Genomic DNA, 23,191 nt, shown 5'->3' with positions numbered 1-23,191 from the left:
ACACACTTTTATTTTGAAATTCTGTGAAATATCTGTCTATTTTTCACCTGACTGGCCCCCTACTGGCCAGTCTAGGTGCTCGGTGGCCCCAAGGTCATTTGAGTTTGAGACCCCTGATGTAGACAGTTTATCATCAACTGTCCAAAGACCAAAGCACATTCTCCCTGACGTGGGCTAATCTGGTACATAACGAGAGAGTTTAAACAATCACAGGACAGATCACAGATAGAGGGCACTGCAAAAAGGAAAAACAGTGGAAGAAGTGAGACGGACGATAAATGCAATAAAATACAAGTATTTCAGAAAATGCCTCAGGTCGTCAAAGCATTAGGATTTAATAATCCGGCATCGAAACTCAACAGTTAAATATAATATTTTTTCCACCAATCTTGCCTCATGAAGCTTCAATGGGAAAAAGAGATCCATCAGCATCACAAAATTCACCCCAACACCTGCTGAGGAACCATTCTCAGCACTTGTTGGAATGTACTTTATACTTGGTCCCATTTTATTCAAGGTCCTGTCAGTGTGATGCATGTATGTGTATGTTTTTTTTAAAAAAGAGAGGCCAAGAGAGAATAAGAATGAATGTATGAGAGTGAAATGGAGTGAAATTCTGTGGTTTATCTGCGCTATAGCTCCAAGTTTTACTCCTAGAGTAAAATGTGTACCATTTCTGTTCAACAAACCCCTATAACAAGGTGAACAGATTTTTCCAATGGTCTTCATTAGGAACAATGTCTGTTAAATGGGTACGTCTGACATGCAGTCATTGGTCCTCATGTCCAAGGTTTGGTTCATAAGTCAATTATTTCACTGCTGACACTGGCAGAGTCGTCATGACGGCCGACCTCCAGGTAGCTCCGTGAACCTGCCGGCCTTGCGCGTCTTCCCCGCACTCTCTCTGAGTCCGGCGTGATGAACGGCCGTGTGTCGTCCACTCCCTCGTCTTCCAGATTCCCCGTGGATATTCTGGAGGGACGAAGTGACACAGGACAGGACACGGAAGAGGGGACATTGCCCACCCCGTTCCCAGCCCACCTGTGACCCTGATGGGAAGGTGTGGGAGGAGCAGTCACCTGTCTGCTGGGTACACTACTGAGTATGCTGCCCCCGAGTGGCATGGACGACTCTGTTGGAGCCTCGCTGCTCTCAGAAAGCTGAGGATCACTGTTCCTGCGGAGCCATGGCCCCTGGCTGACCCCTGAGCCCTGGGAGGGGTACTGTGAATTCTGGTTCAGAGGATGAAACAGGCTGCCTCCTTCCAGCAGGTGTTCCCTGTGCAGAGCCTCATCGATGCTGCGGGTCAGGTCAATGGGAGACGGGGGGCGCAGATCAAACTCACATAAAGAGAGGGAAGTGTCCCTTTCATGATCCAGGCTGCCACTTGCTGAACGCTGAGGGGGACGTCCCAGTGCCTGCAGTCTCAACAGCGAGCCTGTAGAACCGTCAGATACGCCTCTTTCTGCAGACTGGCCTCTGAAATTGCGCCCACTGTTGATGTCTTTTATGTAGCGAGGCTGAACAGAGGCCTGCTCGTGGTTTTGGTTCCTGATCAGACTTTTACTGATGTCAGCTCCAGGACGTTCCTGACCAGCCCAGTTGTTAGGCACCTCCCCTGGTCCTCCTCCACCTCCTCCCACCCCATTACTGTCTGATTTTTTACATGGCTTCCCTTTCAGACTTTGCACTATCTTAGACCAGCAGGTATGTCTTTGAGTGGACCCTGTCGATTGGCCAGGAGACGGCAGGTCTCCTGATGCTCTGCCATCCGCTGCACCCTCCTCCCTTCCCTGGCACCCTTGAGGCCTCCAGAACACCCATGAACCCAGGAGGAGAAGTGAAAAACCCCAGGAGAGTTCTAAGAGCCGGGCCCAGAAGTGGACCAGCCACCATCCCCAGCTGAAGTGTGTCCAGTCTCCTAACAGTCCATAGAGCCATAAGATAGCGTGAACATGCAGTCCACAACATATTGTCCCCAAAACTGCACAGACTGCCAACACTCTCCCAAGGATGACGCCAATCCTCTTGTTTCCTGTCCAAGCCTTTCTGCCACCCCCTTCAGGGACTCCAGGCTGAGGGACAGGAGGGCATCGGATACGGGGGAAGACATGAAAGAGGAAGCCCAGACAGAGGGCCAGGCCCCAGCCCACGGACAGGACCTGCAGAGTGACAGGCACCACGGGGGACAGAGCCGGGGAGAGCAGATCAGCCGCCAACAGCAGGGTGCACTGCAACACTGCCAGCACAGCCACCAGAGGAGGGCGCTCCATGTTTGAAGGTAACACACTTGTCCCTGCCACCCTCAAGGCCAACAGTGCCAGGGCAGCGTGTGTCCACACCAGTAGGTGTAGAGGTAAGTTGTACAAGGCCATAATTGCAGGGCGAGGAAGCAGTCTCCGTGTGCCGTATGGATCGATTAGAAAGAAAGCTGCCCTGAGGCCTCCGGCGAGAAACAGCAGAGCGTTGGCGAGCGCAAGAGCACCCCGATGAGGACAGTTTATGCCAGGGGACAGGGTGAGGCCAAGAGCAGCTCCAGCAAACAGGAGGAGGAAGAGACTCGCCGAGCCGAAGACGTGCAGCTCCCAAGCGAATGCCAGTGTCCTGCTCAGGTCACCCCAGGAAAGAAATGTGCCATTCGGGGATGGGCTGGTGCTGGGGGAGGGGGCTGGATTGGAAGTGGAGTGGGGAGCTTGGTGAGGATGTCCCAGGGGAATAGAACGGTTCCTTTCAACAATACCAGACTGATAGGTGGGGCTGATCCTCATTCTGGTGACTGGGACGACACCAGTGGTAAGGAAGGATGTGGTCCCTGGAAATGAAAACATAGTTTTGAGGGTCAGATTGTATTTAAAGTCAAAAGCAATTGTAAAACTGTGTAGTTACAATGTTTTTTCTCTCAAAGCCATCTAACTGGGGAGCAACTATGCCATAAAAGGATATGCATTAATATTCAGAGCCACTAGAGGGCTGTAGTTCACCATAAACGTCAAGAGACAAAACCTTATAACCCTAATCAGTTTTGTACACACCAAACATTTATACAGCCTTAATACCAACTTTAAAATGTCTATGACAAGTTAGTGTGTCACTGCCCATCAGTCTTAACACTGTATCACAATAAAAATAACACAAGGATAGTTTATTTTACAACGTATTTAAAACTACACACCATAAACACACTAGTAGGTGCATTTATGCTACTGCATGTGCACAAATTTCAGTAGGATTTGAATATCACGCCACCGCGTCGTCCTTGTGAACACATCAGACATTTTGCTGAGCAAATCTCTTCTGTGTGTGATCTAATTGGATTAGATCATATAATTAAGCTTGTCTGCTTCACACGCTGCAGTGCAAAGACACCATTTGTCTGAACATGGAAATCCCTGTTCATATGTGCTGTTTTATTTTCCAACGCTGAAATCCCTCATGAGAATACATGGTAATTCCAGTGTCTCTCACCTCGTCATGCGCACGCTATCACAGACACATGCATGCACGCGCACACACACACTTTGTGTTTGTTCAAGGCCCTGCACCTTGTCCTGTAATACCTTGGAAACACCCAACACTATAACAATAGGGCCATCCATTACTGAGTGCTTCGTAAGCTATTTACTGTAATTAAACGGATAAAGCATTAAAGACATACAATGAAAGAACTAAGTAAGCACTTAAACATTATGTGTCTGTCAACACAACTAAATTCTGTAAAATACGACTCGCGTAAGTGACTTTATCTCACTGGTTGAGACCCTCTTTATGCCCCGCTGTCATAGCCATTAACAAATAAAGTTATCTGGAAAAACATCCTAACTGTCACTAGGTGACTGACCTATGTGTCTACTAGGGCTAGGTAGGGCAGACTTTACTACAACAGCAGATTTATTTACTTTTGACATCAATTGACTTTGCACCTTATTTTAATAGTCCATTGTTGACTCCCTATTAGTAATCAACAGGTATTCAGTATCAACAGATAATCAGTTGACACTTATTTATATTGCCACATGATCCTGACACACAAGTGTAGTTCCCTTACACATAATGTGTTGTGATCTACTAATGAACTACAACTAATCTATTACATGTTTACTTGACAATAACCATATTGTCAACAGATAATCAAATACGAATTGCAAATAACTAATAAGACGCTGACAGAAACTACAGAGAAGTAGTGAAGTGACGGCTAATAACACTGCAATAAAGAGTATTTCTAGGGTTAAGGTCAGAAACACTTCAAGCACCATTTACAGTTTACTGGCAGCTTGTTAACGGTCCCTTATCAGTGCAATAAGTGTCAAGTGTATTATTATGTCAACTCTGCACGTACACCATTACAGTCTCAAGACAACAATCACAGCGTGTGTAGCATCTAAATCAATACTACAGGTGTACAGCAGCCCGAGTGCTTATTATTGTACGTGGGATTCAGACATGATGATGTCATCAGCGTCTCTCTGCATTGGTCAGTGTGTGTATGATGGGTTGCAGGTGTGCATGATTTACTGATTGTACAGGTGCAGCTCCAGTTTATGAGTCCTGATCACCAGTCGGCTTTTCCTGAACCACTCAAAGCCGCCAGACTGTCAGCCATCTTGTCCTTGTTTTTAAAATGCTTTGTTTAATGTGCTGCTGGTGGTTTCCAAGGTAAGGAGTTGGGATCATGTTGCTCTCGGGTTTTCCCTTAGGCCTGGTCTTAACAATATGTTCAAATAAACAAATTAAATATACATTACATTTGCATCACATCTCATTCTAATGCTCTAATGGATACATAGGTATCTATTGTGTGTCCACAGGGACAAAGCAGCTTTTAATTCTTTACCTCAATGCTAATTTAAATGTTTTGTTCTCTATTATTGTCCTGTTACTTTTTCTACATTTCGGTACACTGCTGTGTGTTTTCTGTGCTCCTCTTATTCTGTGACAGCACAGGCGAAGCCTCTTCTTCCACCAGAGTGACAAGTGAATCCCAAAGTTTAGCCTCTCTATTGTGTCCTCCACAGCTCCGAGTGTGACTTGATTTGGAGGGACACTCACGAGTGAAGTGGTAGTGGTTTGGGACTGGGCCACAGTGTGTGCTCTGTGTGTGTTTTGATGGCTGAGCTTTGATGACAGATCAGACAGATGTATCGGTTACACTGTGGCCCTGCTATAACAAGCTTTTCCAGACTCCTGTTAAACTGAATTATTTCCCCAGACAACTTTATTTATTGATGGCTTTCGGGACGTGAAGAGGATTTTAAAAATGACATTAAAAAAACAAAAAAAATCAATACTAAAAACACAAGTGAAATTTGGCATTGAATGCAGGAAATATGCAAATTTTTGCCCCCTTTATGGCAAAATAACTTAATGAGTCAAATTCTCTTTTCAGCTGAGTTTACGTCCCCTTGGTTGCTTTCTTTTGAGATTACTACAGATTTCTCCCTTGTCTTAAAAGTTGCAATAGGTTTTTTCTTCCAAGGTTTTACCAGCAAATGGTCTTTTTTTTGCTTGAGATTTATCAAGCAAAAATCCATGAAGTTAAGTTTTTATTTGTCTATTTTAATCTGACACGGGAGCGTAGGTTGTCATGTGGAACCTTTGTCATGTGCCCACCTTTGTCTCACCCTTATCTCTCCCCTCCTGCTGCTGTATTCTGTGGGAGAGGTAAGCGACATGTGCTCGCGTTATTTCCACATTCCGCAGGAACTCCACCGGCTACACACACAGATCACAGACACACTTCTTTATTTTTATAAAGGTATGTTTTACTTCCTTCCCTACAAACTACCATTTTTTTTTCTTCAAAGGAGTGACATCCAGACACATTCCAGATGTGCTGATCACATTTCACAGCTGGACACACTTAAAGTTACCCATACTCTTGAGTTTTTTTGTTCTTTTACTGCTTACACAGCTTTATACTGTATGTCCACACGGTGCAATTAACTAAAAAGTAAATATCCTGTTCCATCTCATAGGAAACACAATCATTTTTATGGCTCTGATAAATGTAGACAGTAGACGAAAACATTAAAACCAGTAACTGGCTTTTAGAAGTCCAGTGTGTAACTTTTAGCAGGGGTTTATTGGAAGAAAGTGTATATACTACCCATAAGTATGTTTATATAAATGTATAATCACTTTAAAATCAAAGTCATTAGGTTTTCTTAGCCTGAGAATAAGAATCTTTTACATGTACTTTAGAAACAGAAGTTTACTACCTTAGGCTGGATATATGAAATGGACGAAGTCTGAGGGGAATGTATCCTTCTTCTGACTTGATTTATAATATTAGTAAACATTTTCCTGAGGAGTTCATTGTGGGTTTTTTTTTCAATAGAACATAATTTAAATTTAGTAAATCATGTTACCGTTTAGAGGAAAATAGAGCACAAATAAGTTGACACCCTGTGATTGACATATTGACAATTTAATAAATAAAGTGACAATTTATTAGAGCTGAAACAATTAATCGATAACCAAATTAATCGTCAACTATTTTGATAATTGATTAATTGGTTTGAAGCTTTTTTCATTATTAAAGATCCCATAGCCCAGGCACATCCGGTGACGTACTTTCAACCGTATAAGAAGAAGAACTACGATAGGCTCAGCAGCTACAACAAGTAGTTCTACTTCTACCGTTGAAAGTAGCAATATAAGGACACAGCACCAAACTTCACCTAAAGGAAGGAGTAGTGCCAACAATACGTATATAACAATACGCTGGTGTTTCATTTGCATGTGTGTTTATCATCTCGGTAACCACAACGTTATCCAAGGCGTCCTGCAGCAGTCTTTCACTTGTCACAGTGTCTTCTGACTCTGGGTCAGACTCCGGATCAAATGCGAAAGGGATTACGGCATTACTCAATGTTTTGATAATTGCTAGCGGTGCATCCGCCTTGGCAAAAGTTGGGGTGGTTCATTGATACATTTCTGTCGCCTTCTTTTGCAGCATCATAACACATCAGTCATCTGTCAAGACTGAAACCAGTTACCAGTTTCTCATAGTCCCTCTAATACACATGCTCTTTTCAATGACCTACCAACAAGCAACTCTTTTAAGACTTAATACGCAGTTTTTAAAAGGTCGGTATGATGTTTTTCTCACAGCATCTAAGAGACTGCCTCATGCGTCCCATGTGTCGTGCTTTTCTTTTTCCATCGACTTTTCCGTAACTCCCTTCCCTTCTCTTCACTGCTTTCCCTCTTCATCTGGTTTTCATTACCTTCCCCACTCCCTCTATTCCTCTGCCTGTACCTTTTCCTCTGCCACACTTTCACCCACCCAGTCTGCTCCCTCATCTGGATTTCCAACAGCTCATTTCTGGACCCTAATTTTTTCCCTCCTGTCTATCTCTCTGCTTGGCTGCTATCCCCTTCCTCCCACTCATACTTGCTCCTTTGCTGTTTCTACTCCAAACAACTACCACCCCACTTTCCACGGAAAAGTGTCTTTTTCCCTTTGAAGCCCCGATTCCCCATTAAAAAGTCCCAGCTGCATAAATAATTCCACTGTAAAAACATTTAAGGACAAAGAAGCCATCAATATGTCAAACACAACAGCATGATTGTCTCTTACCTGTCTTGGACGACTGTACAGTTGGGTTAGCTGTGTTCTTTCCAAGTTGTGCTGCTGTTTTATTGGGTGGATTAGCTGATGCTTTTGAGGACCTCCTCACTGCCTCCTCTGTGGTAGTAAGCACACTTGTACGTGTAGATGTGGTCGTTGCTTGTGGTGTTGTGGTGTTTGAATGTGGACTCTTCTGGGTTTGGGCAGAAACTGGCAGCCCCGAACTCTGAGGCTGTTTGTGGGAAGAGCCATTGGTGGCAGTAGTCGTCACAGCAGCAGAGTCCAGCTCTGGAGGAACTCTCTCTGTGGGAGGAGTGTTTGCTGTCAGTTCACCTAAAACATGGTGGAGGAGACAATATTTGGAACATTTGTGTGTTAATATTCTGATCTAACAAAGTTCTGGGTATTTCCTACAACCTCAGTACAAGACATATCATGATACAGAGGCCACAATACGATAAATGTTGTGATACAGTTGTATTTTAGATTATAACCATGTTTCTACAAGGAATTCAATACTACAGCTTTCTTAATTGAATATATGCATATATTTCCTGGTTTTCAACGAGACAGTCTGACTGTTTCCGGTAAGCTGTGAGCCAAAGATGCAGAGATGTTCTACAGTCTGTTTCTGCAGACCTTAGCTGTATTTAGCGACATATTTAGTGACGTGTTAGGCGACAAACTAAAGAAATAATAGTTATAATAGCAGGTTTCTCATTAGCAACAACTGTCCGGCAGTTTTTAGAGATACTTAAAGGAATACTTCACCGATTTACATTTTGTATTACTAGAATAGGGGTAGTTTCCCCTGAGTTGAGAAATATCTTCATTCTTTTCTTTGTTACGTGACCACCAGTGACACGTAGTCCTGTTAGCGTAACTGTTAGCAAAGATGGCGGACATTGTTTACATTTTGGGAATGAGGTCAGGTCCCCCTACGAGTGCGTCTAAAAAGGGCGGAATTAGGAGAGGACCAAGTGTCACTGGTGGGCACGTAACAAAAAAAAAATTTAGATATTTCTCGGCTCAGGGGAAACACCATTTTTCAAACATATTACCCCTATTCTAGTAAGACAAAGCTAAGTATTGTATTGACTTCTTAATACCAATAGTATACGCTGAAATCAGCCCATGCCCAGTAGCTGTAGCTACCTGACGATATTCTTGCACAGAACAAGTACATTGATATCTCACCTGTTAATACTTCATCGCGAGGTGTTGCTTGTGTTACCGCAGGGACCTCTGTGGTTAGTGTGTCACTCTGTGCTGTTGCCGAGGTTTTACTGGCCTCGGTGAGCGCAAACAGGGGAGGGTTTACGCTCTGACTATCAGGTGGTGGAACCTTCACTTCGGAGACCACAGTCTGAGCCTGTGGTTGATACTGTGCCATTTCATCACCGAGCGTTGGCAGTGGCACAGGTGATTCCTTTACCACAAGCATCACTGTAGGATTACTCCCTGATCCTAACCCCTGTGAATCACCAACCTCTGACTCTTTAAGAGACTCCTCCTCTGGTACACTTGTTGTCGTTGTCACTGGTTCACTATCAGCAGGCTCAGTGGCAGCAGTAGGCAAAGTTGTAGTCAAGCCTTTTGTAGTAGCATCTCTCTGTCCAAACGCCCTGCTGGCTAAACTGTCTGTGTCAGTCCTGGGCCTGGAGGCAGGTGGTTGGGTTAAAATTGGCCCACTGCTAAGGTTCTTTGTAGAGAGGGCAGAAATAAGAGACGGAACGGACTGTGCAGTGGGACGGGTCATTCTTCGTCCCTGCGGCACTGTATTTGTCAGCCTATCCCAGACTGTAGCTCTGATAGGCACATCACTACGCCCTCTGGGAGGGAAAGAGGACCCGAATCTATCAGTTTGCTTGGTTGGTGGAGGTGCGGCGTTAATCGGCAGGTTGAGAGGAGAAAAGGAGGAGGAGGTGCCAGTGATGGTCTGGGCATTGGAAGAATGGAGGGAGGAGAGGACGAATCCCAGATAGAGGAGGGACACAGGAGCCATGGTCTGTCTCTGAGTGGTGAGCAGTGACTGGTCCCTCTGTCTGTGCCTGTATCTGTCACAACATCCTTCCACTGCACTTCTGTTGGCAGAGAAAAAAAGAGTAAAGTAAAGTAAAGTTAAACAGCTTTTATTGTTGATTCAGATCAGATGAGAATCCTTGAGTCTAGAGATGCATCTCTTCATTGGCTTCACTTCAGAACTGTACGACATTGACCGTCATTGGGCCGCCAGCAAAACAAAATGACGTTCACCGATACACCGACACTGATGCTGTTTTTTCTTTCTTTCTTCTTCCTCTCAAGGGTTGCCCATTTTTACGCTGGATGACCTTTATGACGCAGCCCTCCCATTTAGTTAAGAAACAAACAAAACAAGGCAATCAGAGATGGCAGACTTCACCCAACAAGCCTCTGGCGGCCTCTGTTAGTCATATTGACAAGTGCAAACAAACAGACAGACACACAGAGCCACCAAAAAAAACAAAAAACTTCACTCCCATTCCATGGGGTGAAGTAACAATGGTATCAACTGTCAACAAACGTTTTATTTTAAACAACAAGTGGTGCATCGGTGCTTTAGTCCGTTGCAGAAAGGTTGTCTAAGCAGTGGCAAAGGGTCATAGATGGCTAAAACAATACTGTAAATTGTGTGAATAATATCTATGACTTTGCAGTTATATATAACTCCAGGAGTGTACACTGCAGCTTCGTGAGAGCCTGTCAATGAAACACCCACATGGATTCAGCAGCGTGACGCCAACAGACACACAGGGTGTGGTAAGGTATTCTGTTACAGAATAAATGACACACGGACAAACACAAAGGCAAGAGTTCAACGTTTAAGTTATATAACGAGCACTGTCAAAACCAGAAGGAGACACAGTTGGTTTCGTTCAGTAGCAGATGGACAAATTAAATTTTTTCCCCTCCACCACACCATATCTATTTTCCTGCCATAAAATGTCTCGTGGATGGATATCAGTTTCTTTTTTACTCTACTCCCTTTTCTGCATTCAGTCTGAGTCACGGATGCCAGGGAGCTGACAGCTGTAAAACCGAGCGTGGTAAAGCTCAGACGGTCCAGCGGTACACAGAAACCCCCGGGGCCGTGAGAATTACACAATCCTACGAGTCATCTCGCCGAACGGCTGCCAGTCGCATCTCAACGTGCACTTGCTATCCTCAGAATTAAAAAAAATAAAACTTTAACCATCAGCTTCACGTAAATCTCCCTCGTTTACACTATAGCCTCTGACTCACAGTTGAAGATAACCCTCAGGGAGACAGAGTCAGGATCACACTGAAACTGAGGGAAAGCACAGAAACAAGACATCAGCGCCTGAAGGAGAATCCATTCTGCTGTGTATGACTCACATCAGGTCCCAGAAACTACTGCAGCTGCAGCAGCACTCACAGTTGCTACATACATTTGGACACATGCATGAGAAAATCTGTGTGTGTGTGTGTGTGTAAAATGGAAAATGTGTTTAAGTATGTGTGCGCATGAAGGTCAGTCACCAAGCAGGAACTTCCTGAGTGTGCTGCAGGTGTGTGAAAAGATTTAGACCAGCACACGGAGCAAAGACATGCTTTTGCGATTGTCCCTTTACAGATGTTTTACTTCTCTGTTTACTCAGTGTCCATGAGTGTGGGAATGATATGTGTGGCGCTTCAACTCAATCTGCACCCACTCACAGTAACCTCTATCGTAGCATTTATATTCCTTTCTGTCTCAACCACCTCCTCCACTCTCGACTGTTAGTCAACCCCGATCTCTGAGTAATCCCTGTTTTTTCCCCCCTGTCTTCGTTTAACTTTTCCGCCGTTTAAGCACGATATTTCAACATCGCAGTACAGCATGCTCCTGGATGAAGGTTGAAAGAAGGCGCTGACAGATAAGAAGAGATAAGTCGAAATGGAGGAGGTGGACGTACAAATGTCGAGATAAGAGAAGAGGCTCACAGGGAGGACAGCGCAGCTGGAGGGGAAAGGCAGAGATGGAAAAGTTGGAGACACAGTGACGTAAATGAATCTGACAGTGGAGGAGGTGGCCAAGGGGGGCCTAAGAATTGAAGGGAAATTAAGGGTGAGATCATGTAGAATGGGCAGGGGTGTTAGACACTAAGGCCGGGTCCACACTGTGGATCCAGTGTAGACAAACACAAGCACAGCCCCAGTGCGAGTCTGGACCATACTCGCCAACTGCTCCCTGTGTTACAAGTCAAGGACTCAAGAGCAGGACTCCACACAGGTAAGGATAAATTCAGGATAAAGTCAGTTTAATGAGGTCGCTACACAGAAAAGACAGTCCAATGAGCAGGGGTATCCAATATAACTCTCAGGCAAGGGGCTAAATCCTAATCAACATACACAAAAAACTGACACGAGGAAACTGCTGGAACTCTGACTGGAAACAAGATGCTCTGACAGGCTGACTGAAGCCCACCTGCAATCAGCTCATTCCTCTCACTTCTTGATCCACGCCCCATCTCACCTGCATCTCATTAGTTACCCTGTATATGTATATGTGTATATACTGTGTATATATATATATATATATGTATATATATGGCTCACTTTCACCTAACCTCTGCCAGATGTTCTTGTGTTAAGCTTTGCCTTATTGGACTGAATCTCTGGTATTTTTGACCCTGTTGAAAACAACAACAACAACAACAACAACAACAACAACAACAACAACAACTAAGAACTTCTGTGAACTGTTACACATTCCAGTCTGGAACTTGCTTTGACGTTAGGAGGTCTGCTGGTACCTACACACGTGCAACTCAGCGCCCAAATAATACAAGGACACACATAAGTGGGTGATTTCCTAGCGAGAAAGCGCCACTACTGGCTTGAAATATGAGCTAATGTACACATACATTTGTTTAAGTAAGAACGGAACTGCGGACGTGTACGCACTTGTGGAAATGCGACTCACTGTGGACATAGAAAATATGACCCAGCCCTTATAGGCACACATTTAAACTGATCAGAGCAGCCACACTGCCTGAGTGGAGATGCCCTCACAATAACCCATACACAGCAAGTGAGCCACACAGCTGTTTTTGGAAAGAGAAACACTGCCTCTCTTCTTTTTTTCTCATGAGCCACGTTTCAAAGTGAAAACACCACAATCTATCATCTGTCACATAAATCACAAACACAACACATCCCGTACCTGGTCTTAAAAGTAGAAGCCAATTTCTGAACCCAGTATCCACTGATGTTTTTCCACAAAGCCCTGACATTTAGGGTAGTTAAAAGCCTATTTTCATGATTTTCAAACCCTGTGTAAAACATAGCAAACGGTCCACAGCAGACAAGCTCCCTGTGTAATGAACAAAGCTGGGAGAAACAAAGCAGATCGGCAAAGGCAACCATCACACATGGCACACACACCCAACCTAACCGTGGACCCAACCACAGAGGCAGAATATCAGAGAAAAAGAACACGAGTCCTGAGGAAACTAAAACAATTTTTCTGGATCAACAGGTCTGTTATGGTCCGAGCAGAGCTATGGCAGTACGTCCAGAAGGCATGCGGGGGGAAAAGGAGCCCGCTTTACCTTTGCTCTGAAGCTAACTGGCAGGTGTGCAGTCTCTGGCAGCCGGAGATAAACAACCTGACTGTTGAGAAATGGCTTTAAGTAAACACACGAGCATCTTGATCCAGAGTAATCCGGCGTGAGTCAGACTATGTGTATGAAAGTTCTGTAGGTAGAAGTGATGAATGAGTCTCCAAAGGCATTTAGCCCAAACACATTGGTGAAAGAGAGGAAACACGCTGCTGCTGCTGCTGTATTTGAAAACGCCGTCAGCATTAATATCATCTTCACACATGGGGCCATAAGTACAAAAACACACACACACACACACACTCTAAAATGTTTTTCTTGACTGCATTTCGACAATTTTACTACATGTTTCCACAAAGGTTAAACTCTTGGAGTTGGAGCGGACTGGAAGCTCCTCTAAATGGTGGGAATTTCAGGCTTGGAAAAGACTTTGTAGGATTTTCCTTTCCAACCAAAACACTCCAAGAATCACATCAGTATAATCAGCTGTGTTCTGCGTTTGGACTGAACGTAGAGCCGCATGTTCTCCGCCAAACACAGCACATACTTACATATACTACAGTCACTTCACAAGGGAGTATAATACAGAGATACACACACAAATAAAACAGCACGTTCCTCTGTGAGTGTCCAGGGGGAGAGTGCAGATGAGTGTATTTTTATCCCATTCATCCGCTCTGGGCCAGGCACCCATCCCTTTGTATTTGAATAGCACTGGCTTGTGCATGTTGTCAGTCTTCTCTTGCACAATATGTTCTTTATCCCAGGCAGGAAATGCCCATGGATCATATCCATCATTTGTAATATCCCTTCTTCAGTGGCAGAACAACAATATGAAAGATTCCTGTAAACTCCTCAACCCACAGTATAGACCTGCTGGTTATACAATCGTATGACTCATTACAACAGCAGCTGCTTAAGTCGTGCAGCAGTGATTCCATGTCTACACTAATGTACTAATATGGCTGACTAATGCCACTTTACGTAAGGAGCCAGGCAACTAGGGTGGGGTGTGCAGTCGAGATTTTGGACAACCTCCATTATTCTTGTAAATCACTCTCTCCCTGCAGTCACTGTGGTATTTCCAGAGACAGACATACACCCATTAAGGGACAGAAGGGTCTGTGTCTTCTCAACAAAGGCCGCTCCAAGCTACACTCAACTCCATTATCATTGGCTGTGGAGCCTTCCCTTACTGTTTGGTACAAGTTTGCAGAGGCCGGTTTGCAGCGACAAAGTATTTCAAAACATTTTGACCCTAATTTGAGTGCATTCCGGTCATTCTGAGGAGAACATAAACGTCCATTAATCCGTTATCTATCGTGCTTGTGCTGTAAGGGTCTCACATTCACACTCATATTCACACCTTTCATCAATTGAGAATGTCAAATTAACCTAAACCTGATCTGCATGACACTGGGAGGAAGTAAATACAAAAGCCAAGTGGTCCACACTGCAGTTCAGCTCACTATGGTGCAGTTTGAAACGGTAAACCCTGATCTGGCTTGCGTACTGTGTAGGCTGGATGGTAAATGGTTTGTATTTAAAAAGCACTTTTCTAGTCTAATGGGGCTTCAGTGTCTTGCCCAAGAACACATCGGCATGTAGACTAGCAGAGGTTGGAATCGAACCCACAACCTCCGAGTTGCCTTCGCTCCTGGCGGTAGATGCTTCAACATCATACCAGCGTGACATAATGTAGCCTACGGATAAATTAAACGAAGAAGAGCGGTGTGATGCATTCCTTGAGTCATAATTCGATGAAAAATAACATTTTTGATTCAAACGTGTTTTAGAACGTAGATTTGAAGGTCTACTAATCATAATATCAGAGTTAAATGTTTTCAAGATTAGGTAGATTTTATGATTGGAAAAAGGCAATAAACTTGCACATGCAGTGCTTCCTGCATGACCTGAGCACAGACTCCACTAAATACACCAGACTCCTCTGTTGAATGTTGAGAATTTAGGCATTTCGTTGGCAAATGTTGGCGATTAACGCATGTCTTCAAAACTTGTAAGTCTGATACTCTGCCAATCAGGGGCAGGCAGTCTGTCGACGTCACACATATGGTGTATTTCCACTGGCTCTACGCGGGTACTATTTTTAGTACCCGCTCAGGCGAGGTTCCAAAAGTGTGCTGAGTAGGTACAACGCGATGATTGGTTCAGACTGCCGGCCACTGACTGGCCAGAGTGCCGTCACAGGAAGAGACGTCCCACACACAAATCAAGCCGAACAGCGCCGAACTGTAGATCACTTAAAACTACCTAACAATCCTAGAAATGTGGGAACAACTACAACTACCTGGGAAATCTCTATATTTAACAGAGGAGTCTGGTGTATTTAGGGACAGCACTGCCGATTGCAAGCGGCATCACAGACCCTGCAGCTGTAGTCTGTGGAGTCGTCTCCAGAGTACAGCCTCCTTGTACTCTGGAGACGTGTGGACAGTGCCGAACTGTAGATCACTTAAAACTACTTAACAATCCAAAAACCGTGGGTTATCTCCAACAACTACCAGGAGTCTGGTGTAAAGTCACTTGTTTGCGTGTCGCGTATAAAACGAAGTCAACGCAGTTTAACACAGCCATGCAGTGTTAAGTAGGTACTTTTTTTGTAGTGGAGACCTAAACCGTGCCGTGCCGAGGCGAGTAGAGCCGGTGGAAATACGCCAATAGTATCAGCTCAGCTTGCTTGGAACCTCGTCAGGTACTAAAAAAAAGCACCAGGTACTAGGTACTTGTCACTTGTGTGCCGATTTATATACCACTTTCTGGTGTAAAGATGCAATACAAATAGTTGCATTAAAATAAAATACAACGTTAAAGCAATAAAATGAATAAAAAATAATGCAAATGACGTTGAATTAAGAGAACGCTAAGCTAAAGGCACACAAGCATGAGATTACAAGGTCAGGTCTGACTGTGTGCCCAGTGCAGTGCCTGTGTTGACTTTACAGTATCCAGTGTCAAGGTGGCTCGCAAATGAGCAGGACCTAACGGGGTCATTACCGGAGAAACGCACAGCTGAGAGGGACAGCTGGTTCACGGAGGCTGGGGATGGACCCAAGAGAGACCAGGGGAAATGATGAGCTAATAAGCTTTCTAATAAAAAACAACAACAACAACAACAACAACAACAGGAAACTGACTAATTTCATTACAAGGTGAGAGGAGGCGTACAGTAACAGTATTTCTGCAGTGACAGCAAGGATGAATGGACACAGAGGAAAGACAGAGGTACAGTTAGGATGGAACGAGAAGGCACCGATGCAAAAAAATGTGACTGCTTCACCATCAGCTCGCTGTACACATGTGTGACTTGTTTACACTGCACTATGGCCGGGGTGCTGAGGTGAGACTGTGAAGAAGTGCATGTTTGTTCATTTGTGTGTATGTGACACAGAGCGAGAGCGCGAGAGAGAATCAGGGAGAGTGGGGAAATGGGTGGGGGACTGTATGTGGTTATGCTGGTATGTGAGCAGTGGGGGAGGTCGCTGGTTTGACCGTTGAAAATTCCACACCTTGAAATAACATATGTATAGCAAAAACAGCACCCACATTATTTTCTTGCCCTATTTGAATCTCACTATCACACTCATTTTTTTTTATAAAACAGACACTTCAACCTCCAACTCACAGTTTAACCTTCAACTAACAGTTTCAAAAATATTTTGATTGGCCACTGACATGTAGAAGTGAGAATGGAGCCTCTTTCATTCCCCCCATGTACGTTTTTTGAGTAGTGTGTAACTTCAAGATACTGTCAGTGATATTATTTCTTTTGGGCTAACTTCCTGTTTAACTGTCCTGCTACTATAGGCATCCCCCTGTCACCATCATCTAACGACTACTTCCAGTTGGTCGGTAGGTATTGTGAAGATCTGGCTCCTAATTGGAAAACGTGGGCTACTCGAAAGACCTACAGTCTAAACAACTACACATTCCCTTTGAATGGGTCAGTGTGCTGTTGAGACGGACAAAAACACAGACCTTCAGAAACTATAACATCGTTATCTCCATTCATTTCCTGAATTGCTCTTATCAGCCGTGACTCATCCACTGTATCTGCTGTGAATGAAAAGCTCCATTGACACTAACTTTTAGTTTCACCTCGTCTAATAAGACAAATCCATCTTACTTTTCACCATTGTCATTTCTGGTTAGCAACTAAACTAAAGCCTGTCCCACACTAGAGGATTGTCTGACCCGAAAAGATTTGGGAGACCACAGACTTTGTAACCATAATGTTTTAATCCTGAGCAAGCACAGACAAGACGATCCAGTAGGACCACACACACGGCATTTAATCAGACGATTTCAGGGAGGAGATTCCAGGGATTTGCGATCTCACAGAATCTTGTGTGATTTAACGTGACTTCAGAATAGTGCTGAAACAATTCATCGATTAAACGATTATTAATCGATTACTAAATTAATCGACAACTGTTTTGATAATCAATTAATTGGTTCCAAACTTCCGAGATTTCTGATTGTTAAAGCTTCTTAAATGTGAGTAAATTCTTAATTGCTTTGCTCTGGATAACAAAGAAATCATTAAAAGTTTTCATTTTGGTTTGTGGACAAAGTAGTGTGGGGCAGACTGAAGCAAACAACTGCAGAGGACCAAAACACTTCCTGCTTTCATCTGCATGCACATGCACAAGTGTACCCGGTCGGTCACATGATATATAGTAAAGTTGTGTTTCCACCGAGTAGAACGCTTATTTGGTACATATTATGGTACATATTTTTTGTGTTTCTGTTTGGAATAGTACCAAAATAACTGGCCTCGACTGTTCCATTCTTCGGCACCCCACCCTCCAAACAAAGCTTGACGACTTGAGACAAACCACCACAAACCGAGCAGGAAAAAAAATGAGCTGCTGGACGTCTTCCATCTGTCTGTGTCATGTTCGATGTCGCTGTTCATTATTGCCGCAACAATGTCACGCTACGCAGCTATGGGGCAGAGACCAAGCCCCGCCTACCAAGTTAAGGCACTGCTCTCAGTGGAAATGTAAGCCTGACCCAGGACTGTACCACGATGGAAACAAAGCATAAGTTTACAGGCAAATTAGTATGCGCTGCATCGCTATCACTCTTTCATTGAGGCTACAGTGATAGCATGTCCAGCAAAACTTATATAGTGTTACTTTCTCTTTTCAGTTCATTCTACATTGATTTAAGAGACAGACAATATCTTCAAGGGGGTTTTCAACCATCTTTGACGCCTCTGGTCCAGACTAAAGCAGTCTATTTAGCTCCTACGTCAAACCAAAGCCTTTTCAAAAAATGCCCCTATCCTAGTGACCTGCTGCCCCTGTAACCGACCCCACACAGCGAGGTCATGGTCTAGGGAGAGAGGAGGCTCCAGAACCAATCACGGATGCTTTTGATCCTCATCTGAAACGGATGTCCAGTTTAAAAGTGCTGAGCCTCCACAACATCTTTGACTGATGTCCTGCCGTCATGTGAACCACAGATCAAAGGGTGAAGAAGGTCAGCGTTAAAGGAGTAAGGCACTTAAACTGTCACTCCACCACACACACACACACCTAGCCAGACACAGCCCTCCGCATAAAAACACATTCTCCAACTACTGACATATGATAGGTGACCAGTTTACCAGAGAGCTGACACAGTCCACAACGATCCAGTAACTTATCATGACAAAGTGTGCGCTCCCATGTGCAAATTAGCACGCACACACATTCCCAGAACGACACCGCCAAGAGAGAGAAAGTGAGGTGACTGATTAAGACAGCTGCTGCACCACGAAACACTCGCAGGAAAACTGGTTACAGGCATCACAGAGTCATAAACTGTGCGTCTGCAACAGGGAGTGAACCACGGCTCCACATCACCCACACTCTAACAGCTGCATTCAATAAAAACACTGCTGTGTTAAGTGGTGTGTTGCGTGGCAATCACTCAATTTGCAGGCAAATCGTATCATATAAACACAGTATTAGCCTGGGCATGGGCCTTGTTGGTGCATATTTACGACTTGATAGTAGTAAAGCAGTGAATTTACTGGATATTCCTCCTTTTTGCCGATATCGGACATTGGTGCGATACCGATAAACTTTTATCCTCAGGTCATTTTGTCTCTTCTGTCGTGAAATGAACATAATATTTTTCATAGTTGCGTAAAACCGTGCATCACAACAATCATTGTAAGTGTATTTTTTTCAGTTTGCTCTCCTTTGACAACAAGCTGAATGTCTTTGGGTTATCGCATTTATTCTGAAGGCTCGAGAAACACTGACTGAGATGTTTCACCCTTTTTGGACATTTTGTGGACCGAACTAAACAAAGTGATGAATCAGAGAAAAACATCATCAATTCATCAATAAATGAAAACAATCCTAAAGCTGCTTCACTGATTGAGTTGTGCTCCTCTGACAGTTAGGACTTTCTGTTCTGAGAGGTGTGACATGCCTGTGGTGTCACATTAGTTTAAAAGCATCTGACCTGCAATATGAGTGAATAATATTTTTTACAAGGTAAGCCATGAAAGACAGTCGTCATGGAGCATCGTCGGCCCTGGAAAACCTTTCAAAACACACTTCTCCATTAAAATACACTATCACAACAGCTTATAAATCCTTTTTATAGCTACTTAAAACCATAGTGAGGCTTTTCCCTTGTCAGTGCACTGGAAAGTAAAGTGATTTGGCTGTGCCTTACATGCCGTAGCAATCTTTCGCCCCGTGAATGTGTTGGGCTCCTGATGAGGAGCAGGTGCAGACTCTGACACGCCACCACAACCTTTCTCCTACACATGCTGAGGTTTGGCCAACCCTCGTAAACACAACGTACAGATGCGGACAGACACAACACGCTGCATACCTCCAAGCTGTGGCCAAATGGAGAACCGTTACTCCACTTGTTGCTGTGTCACCACATAAGTGCAAAGTTATTTCCACTGACTGGACACACAGGCCCCTTTTATTCCCTCATATATTTGAGTGCATTTAAGTTTTCCAGTCCAGGTTTGTACCTTTTATACTTAAAACTCTGGGTCATTTAATGAACCCGCAGTATCCATAAGCAGCGAGCTAAGTAGTTGGCTGAAGAAAGTACAATCTGCATGGGTGGCTTTGGTAACAACAACAACTTCTAGACTGAGATGCCAAGGTGGAAATCTGATATGCATTGTATTTCAAACCACCTCCAAATGTGGGTTGAATCAGATTTGTTAGCTTGTTTTTGGCCCGACTTTCAAAAGCCATTGTGGATAAAATCTAGATAATCTAGATGATTTTGTTTCCTGACGGTCTAAACAAGCCAGGTAAAACTCTGACATTAAAGGGCGGTTTTACCCATTTTTTTCCCACTTGGTCAAATGAAGAATAAACTTAAAATCATTATGTTGCTGCTGTATTTGTTAATTTCCCATTCTATTACAGAGTCTGAATAAATTTGACAATTTGTATTTGTTTATTTAATTTTTTCAGATCTTTTACTCCTAAAACTTGACAGAAACACAGTAAAGAGCAGTGTAGGTCTTTTATTTTCTTTGAAGGAAGTGACTTTGACTTTCTCTGTTGGGAATGAGACATTTATCTCAGATCCTCTGTCTGATGACCCAATAACACATTTATCTCTGGAAATTAGTAAAAAACTGTATATTATTTGAGAGAAATTACCCTTTAACAGCCTGTGAAACCCAATGACTGTGTGGCTAATCATTTTGGGCTAGCAATGGTCATTATTTGCTTTATTACAAAGATTAAAAAGATACAAAACAAATGTTTTTTATAAAAGATTGCATTAATAAAAACAAATATCTCCACTACAATGACTCCCTAATTTGTGCTGCATCTTTTGTCACAAGGCAGCAGCAGCATTTGGCTAGTGGACTTGAATGAGTGTTCTTGAATGCATCTTGTAGCTGCTCTTCCAAGCTCAACACACTCTAGATCCGGCAGAAGTGATGAAATTTACCAGCATCTTTGAATGCATCTCATGTTAACTCAACATACAGTGAAGCCTGCATAACTTTGTCCTTTTTAAAGTCAGAATGACATGTCACAAATTGAAATAGTGACCAGTCAAAAATACAGTATTCCAAACTGCAATTATGTATAGTTATATTATAGTGCATATCGATAATATGATGGATTTTGAGTTTTTTTGGCCCATAAAATGACAGAAAATGTAGAAAAATGTTGAATGTGTTTCCCAAATCTCTAAATGATGATCTCAAATTGATTCTGATTAAATAACTTGTTTGGTGTATGGAGGAAAAACAAAAATCCAAATATAATTGAAGGTATCTTAAATTGGAGATATCTTTAACTTTAAGTCTGCCTATTCAAATGATATCTTCATTTGAGACTAAATGTAATTACGCCCAGTCAGAAATGATGACACTGACAATTGTGATGTGAATTCTGGTCAGTCAAACACAGCCATTCCACGTTAAAACAGCTTACTACATCGTGGACACACAGTCTCGTACCGCGGCACAGGTTAAGAGCGCGTCACGCGTGAGTCACTGCGCAAAGTATCGCCGCATAGCAGCCGCTTCACAACTGTTCAAAAAAAAAAAGGAAAGTCCGTCACTTACCTGCGGCACTGAACGCTCCGATGGCGCTCGCTGCGGCAGGATACGAGGACTAAGACATAGCAGGTTATCCAGAGGAGAGGAGGGGAAAAACAAACGTGTTTTTAATACAACAAACAATAGAAACCTTCCTCTCGCGCACATGTACGCAGACGCTCGCGTTCTGGAGCCTTGTGCCACTGCCAGCTCCCTCCAGTCATGAGCTAGTGAGGAGATGAACGCCCCCTCCGCTCCTCCGACACCTCCATCTCTCCTCACATCGCTCCCTCCCTCCTCCCTCCCTCCCTCTCTCCCTCTCTGTCTCTTTTTTTCCTTTCTTCACAAGCGGATAAACACAGTCGACTACAGCTCAAGCTGCCGCGTGTTACGCAACCGCGGTGCGACACGCGGCCTCAGCCTCGTTAATGTGTGTGTGCGTGCGTGCGTGTGTGCGTGCATCATTTACCTTTAAACAGCAGCTTGTTAAAGCGGTGCCCGCTGGAAATGTGACGACACTGGCAGTGACGTCATCAGAGCCCGCAGTGCACGTGCACATTTCGTGCTGTATTGTGTGTGGGTTTGTTTGGGGTTTTTTTTTTACAAAAAGAAAACAAAAAAATGAAACTTGTGCTTGTCATAATGCCCAAAAAGTTTTTAAAATAAAAAATATTTAATTCAAATGAATTGATACTAGGGCTATTTAGTCCATAAATCGATCACTAAATCAATCATCAGCTATTTTTGATCAATTAATTGGTGTTTTCTTTTCTTTTTAATAATTAAAACATGTTTTCCAGCTTCTTTACCAAAAATGTAAATGATCTACAACGTGAAAGCAACTATTTCTTCACCATCATACAGTTTAATGTCTTTAAAATGGCTACACACGTCATTAGTCTCCTCTAGATTATAATCCAACGTCTATAATGTACTGAAATGTACTTAATATCATCACCATAATTCACTGTAGTGTCTATAAAATAAATCTAGACTTCACTGGTCTCCTGTAGATTCATTTTGATACAAAAAACACCTTTTCACAATTTTCTGGGAGTTTTCTTTTTCCAAATATGTTTTTGTAGTATGATTTTGCTGTGCAGATTTGAGGATTGTCATGTTTCAATTCCTGCCAACGACCAGCTATCCCACGTCGCCACTAAAGAGGAGTGGACCAATATTCAGCCACCCTATAAATGCTTTATATGCATTAATTCAGTGCCTAATACTGGGTTTCTTCAAGATAAACTGCATAGTTTGTGCAATAATTATGCTATTTAATGAGCATTAAAACAAATGTATTTATTTTTTATTGAGTGTACGTGTGTGTTTTCAACCCAAGAGGGATGTCTAATTTGTGGGAAGATCTGAGGACATGCATCTATGAGTGTCTGTGCTCAGATCAGTCACTGCTGTGTGTGACTGTATACAGTAACTTTGTCTATGCTGCAACTACCACTACAACTGCTCTGCACTGAG

At 43.4% G+C, this 23,191-nt stretch overlaps 1 protein-coding gene across 3 annotated transcripts; it reads right to left on the bottom strand.

Annotated features, from left to right (window-relative positions):
* Positions 1-316: 316 nt before the first annotated feature.
* LOC122777482 (proline-rich transmembrane protein 3) lies at positions 317-21,987 on the bottom strand. Of its 3 annotated transcripts, none has more exons than XM_044038762.1 (4): positions 21,740-21,987; positions 8,771-9,657; positions 7,583-7,906; positions 317-2,812 (listed from the first exon to the last, which is right to left on the bottom strand). In XM_044038762.1, the coding sequence occupies exons 2-4, from the start codon at positions 9,576-9,578 to the stop codon at positions 798-800; spliced, it is 3,147 nt and encodes a 1,048-aa protein (XP_043894697.1). In that variant the 5' UTR covers positions 9,579-9,657; positions 21,740-21,987; the 3' UTR covers positions 317-797. The 3 variants fall into 3 exon arrangements, with proteins under 3 accessions (XP_043894697.1, XP_043894699.1, XP_043894698.1); XM_044038764.1 differs by having other exon boundaries at positions 7,583-7,876; XM_044038763.1 differs by lacking the exon at positions 21,740-21,987 and adding an exon at positions 13,757-13,775.
* Between the last annotated feature and the right edge of the window lie 1,204 nt (positions 21,988-23,191).

This window comes from Solea senegalensis, linkage group LG11, assembly GCF_019176455.1.
Source record: "Solea senegalensis isolate Sse05_10M linkage group LG11, IFAPA_SoseM_1, whole genome shotgun sequence".
NCBI classification, from domain to species: domain Eukaryota; kingdom Metazoa; phylum Chordata; class Actinopteri; order Pleuronectiformes; family Soleidae; genus Solea; species Solea senegalensis.
The sequence above is the reverse complement of the archived record's forward strand: the minus strand, read 5'-3'. Positions and strand labels throughout refer to the sequence as shown.

Coding starts and splice junctions, on each gene's coding strand:
- LOC122777482 (XM_044038762.1), bottom strand. CDS start 9,578: ATGGCTCCTGTGTCCCTCCTCTATCTGGGATTCGTCCTCTCCTCCCTC. Junction 7,907..8,770: donor TCGCGATGAAGTATTAACAG/GTGAGATATCAA, acceptor ACCATGTTTTAG/GTGAACTGACAGCAAACACT. Junction 2,813..7,582: donor TGTACAGTCGTCCAAGACAG/GTAAGAGACAAT, acceptor TTTCATTTCCAG/GGACCACATCCTTCCTTACC.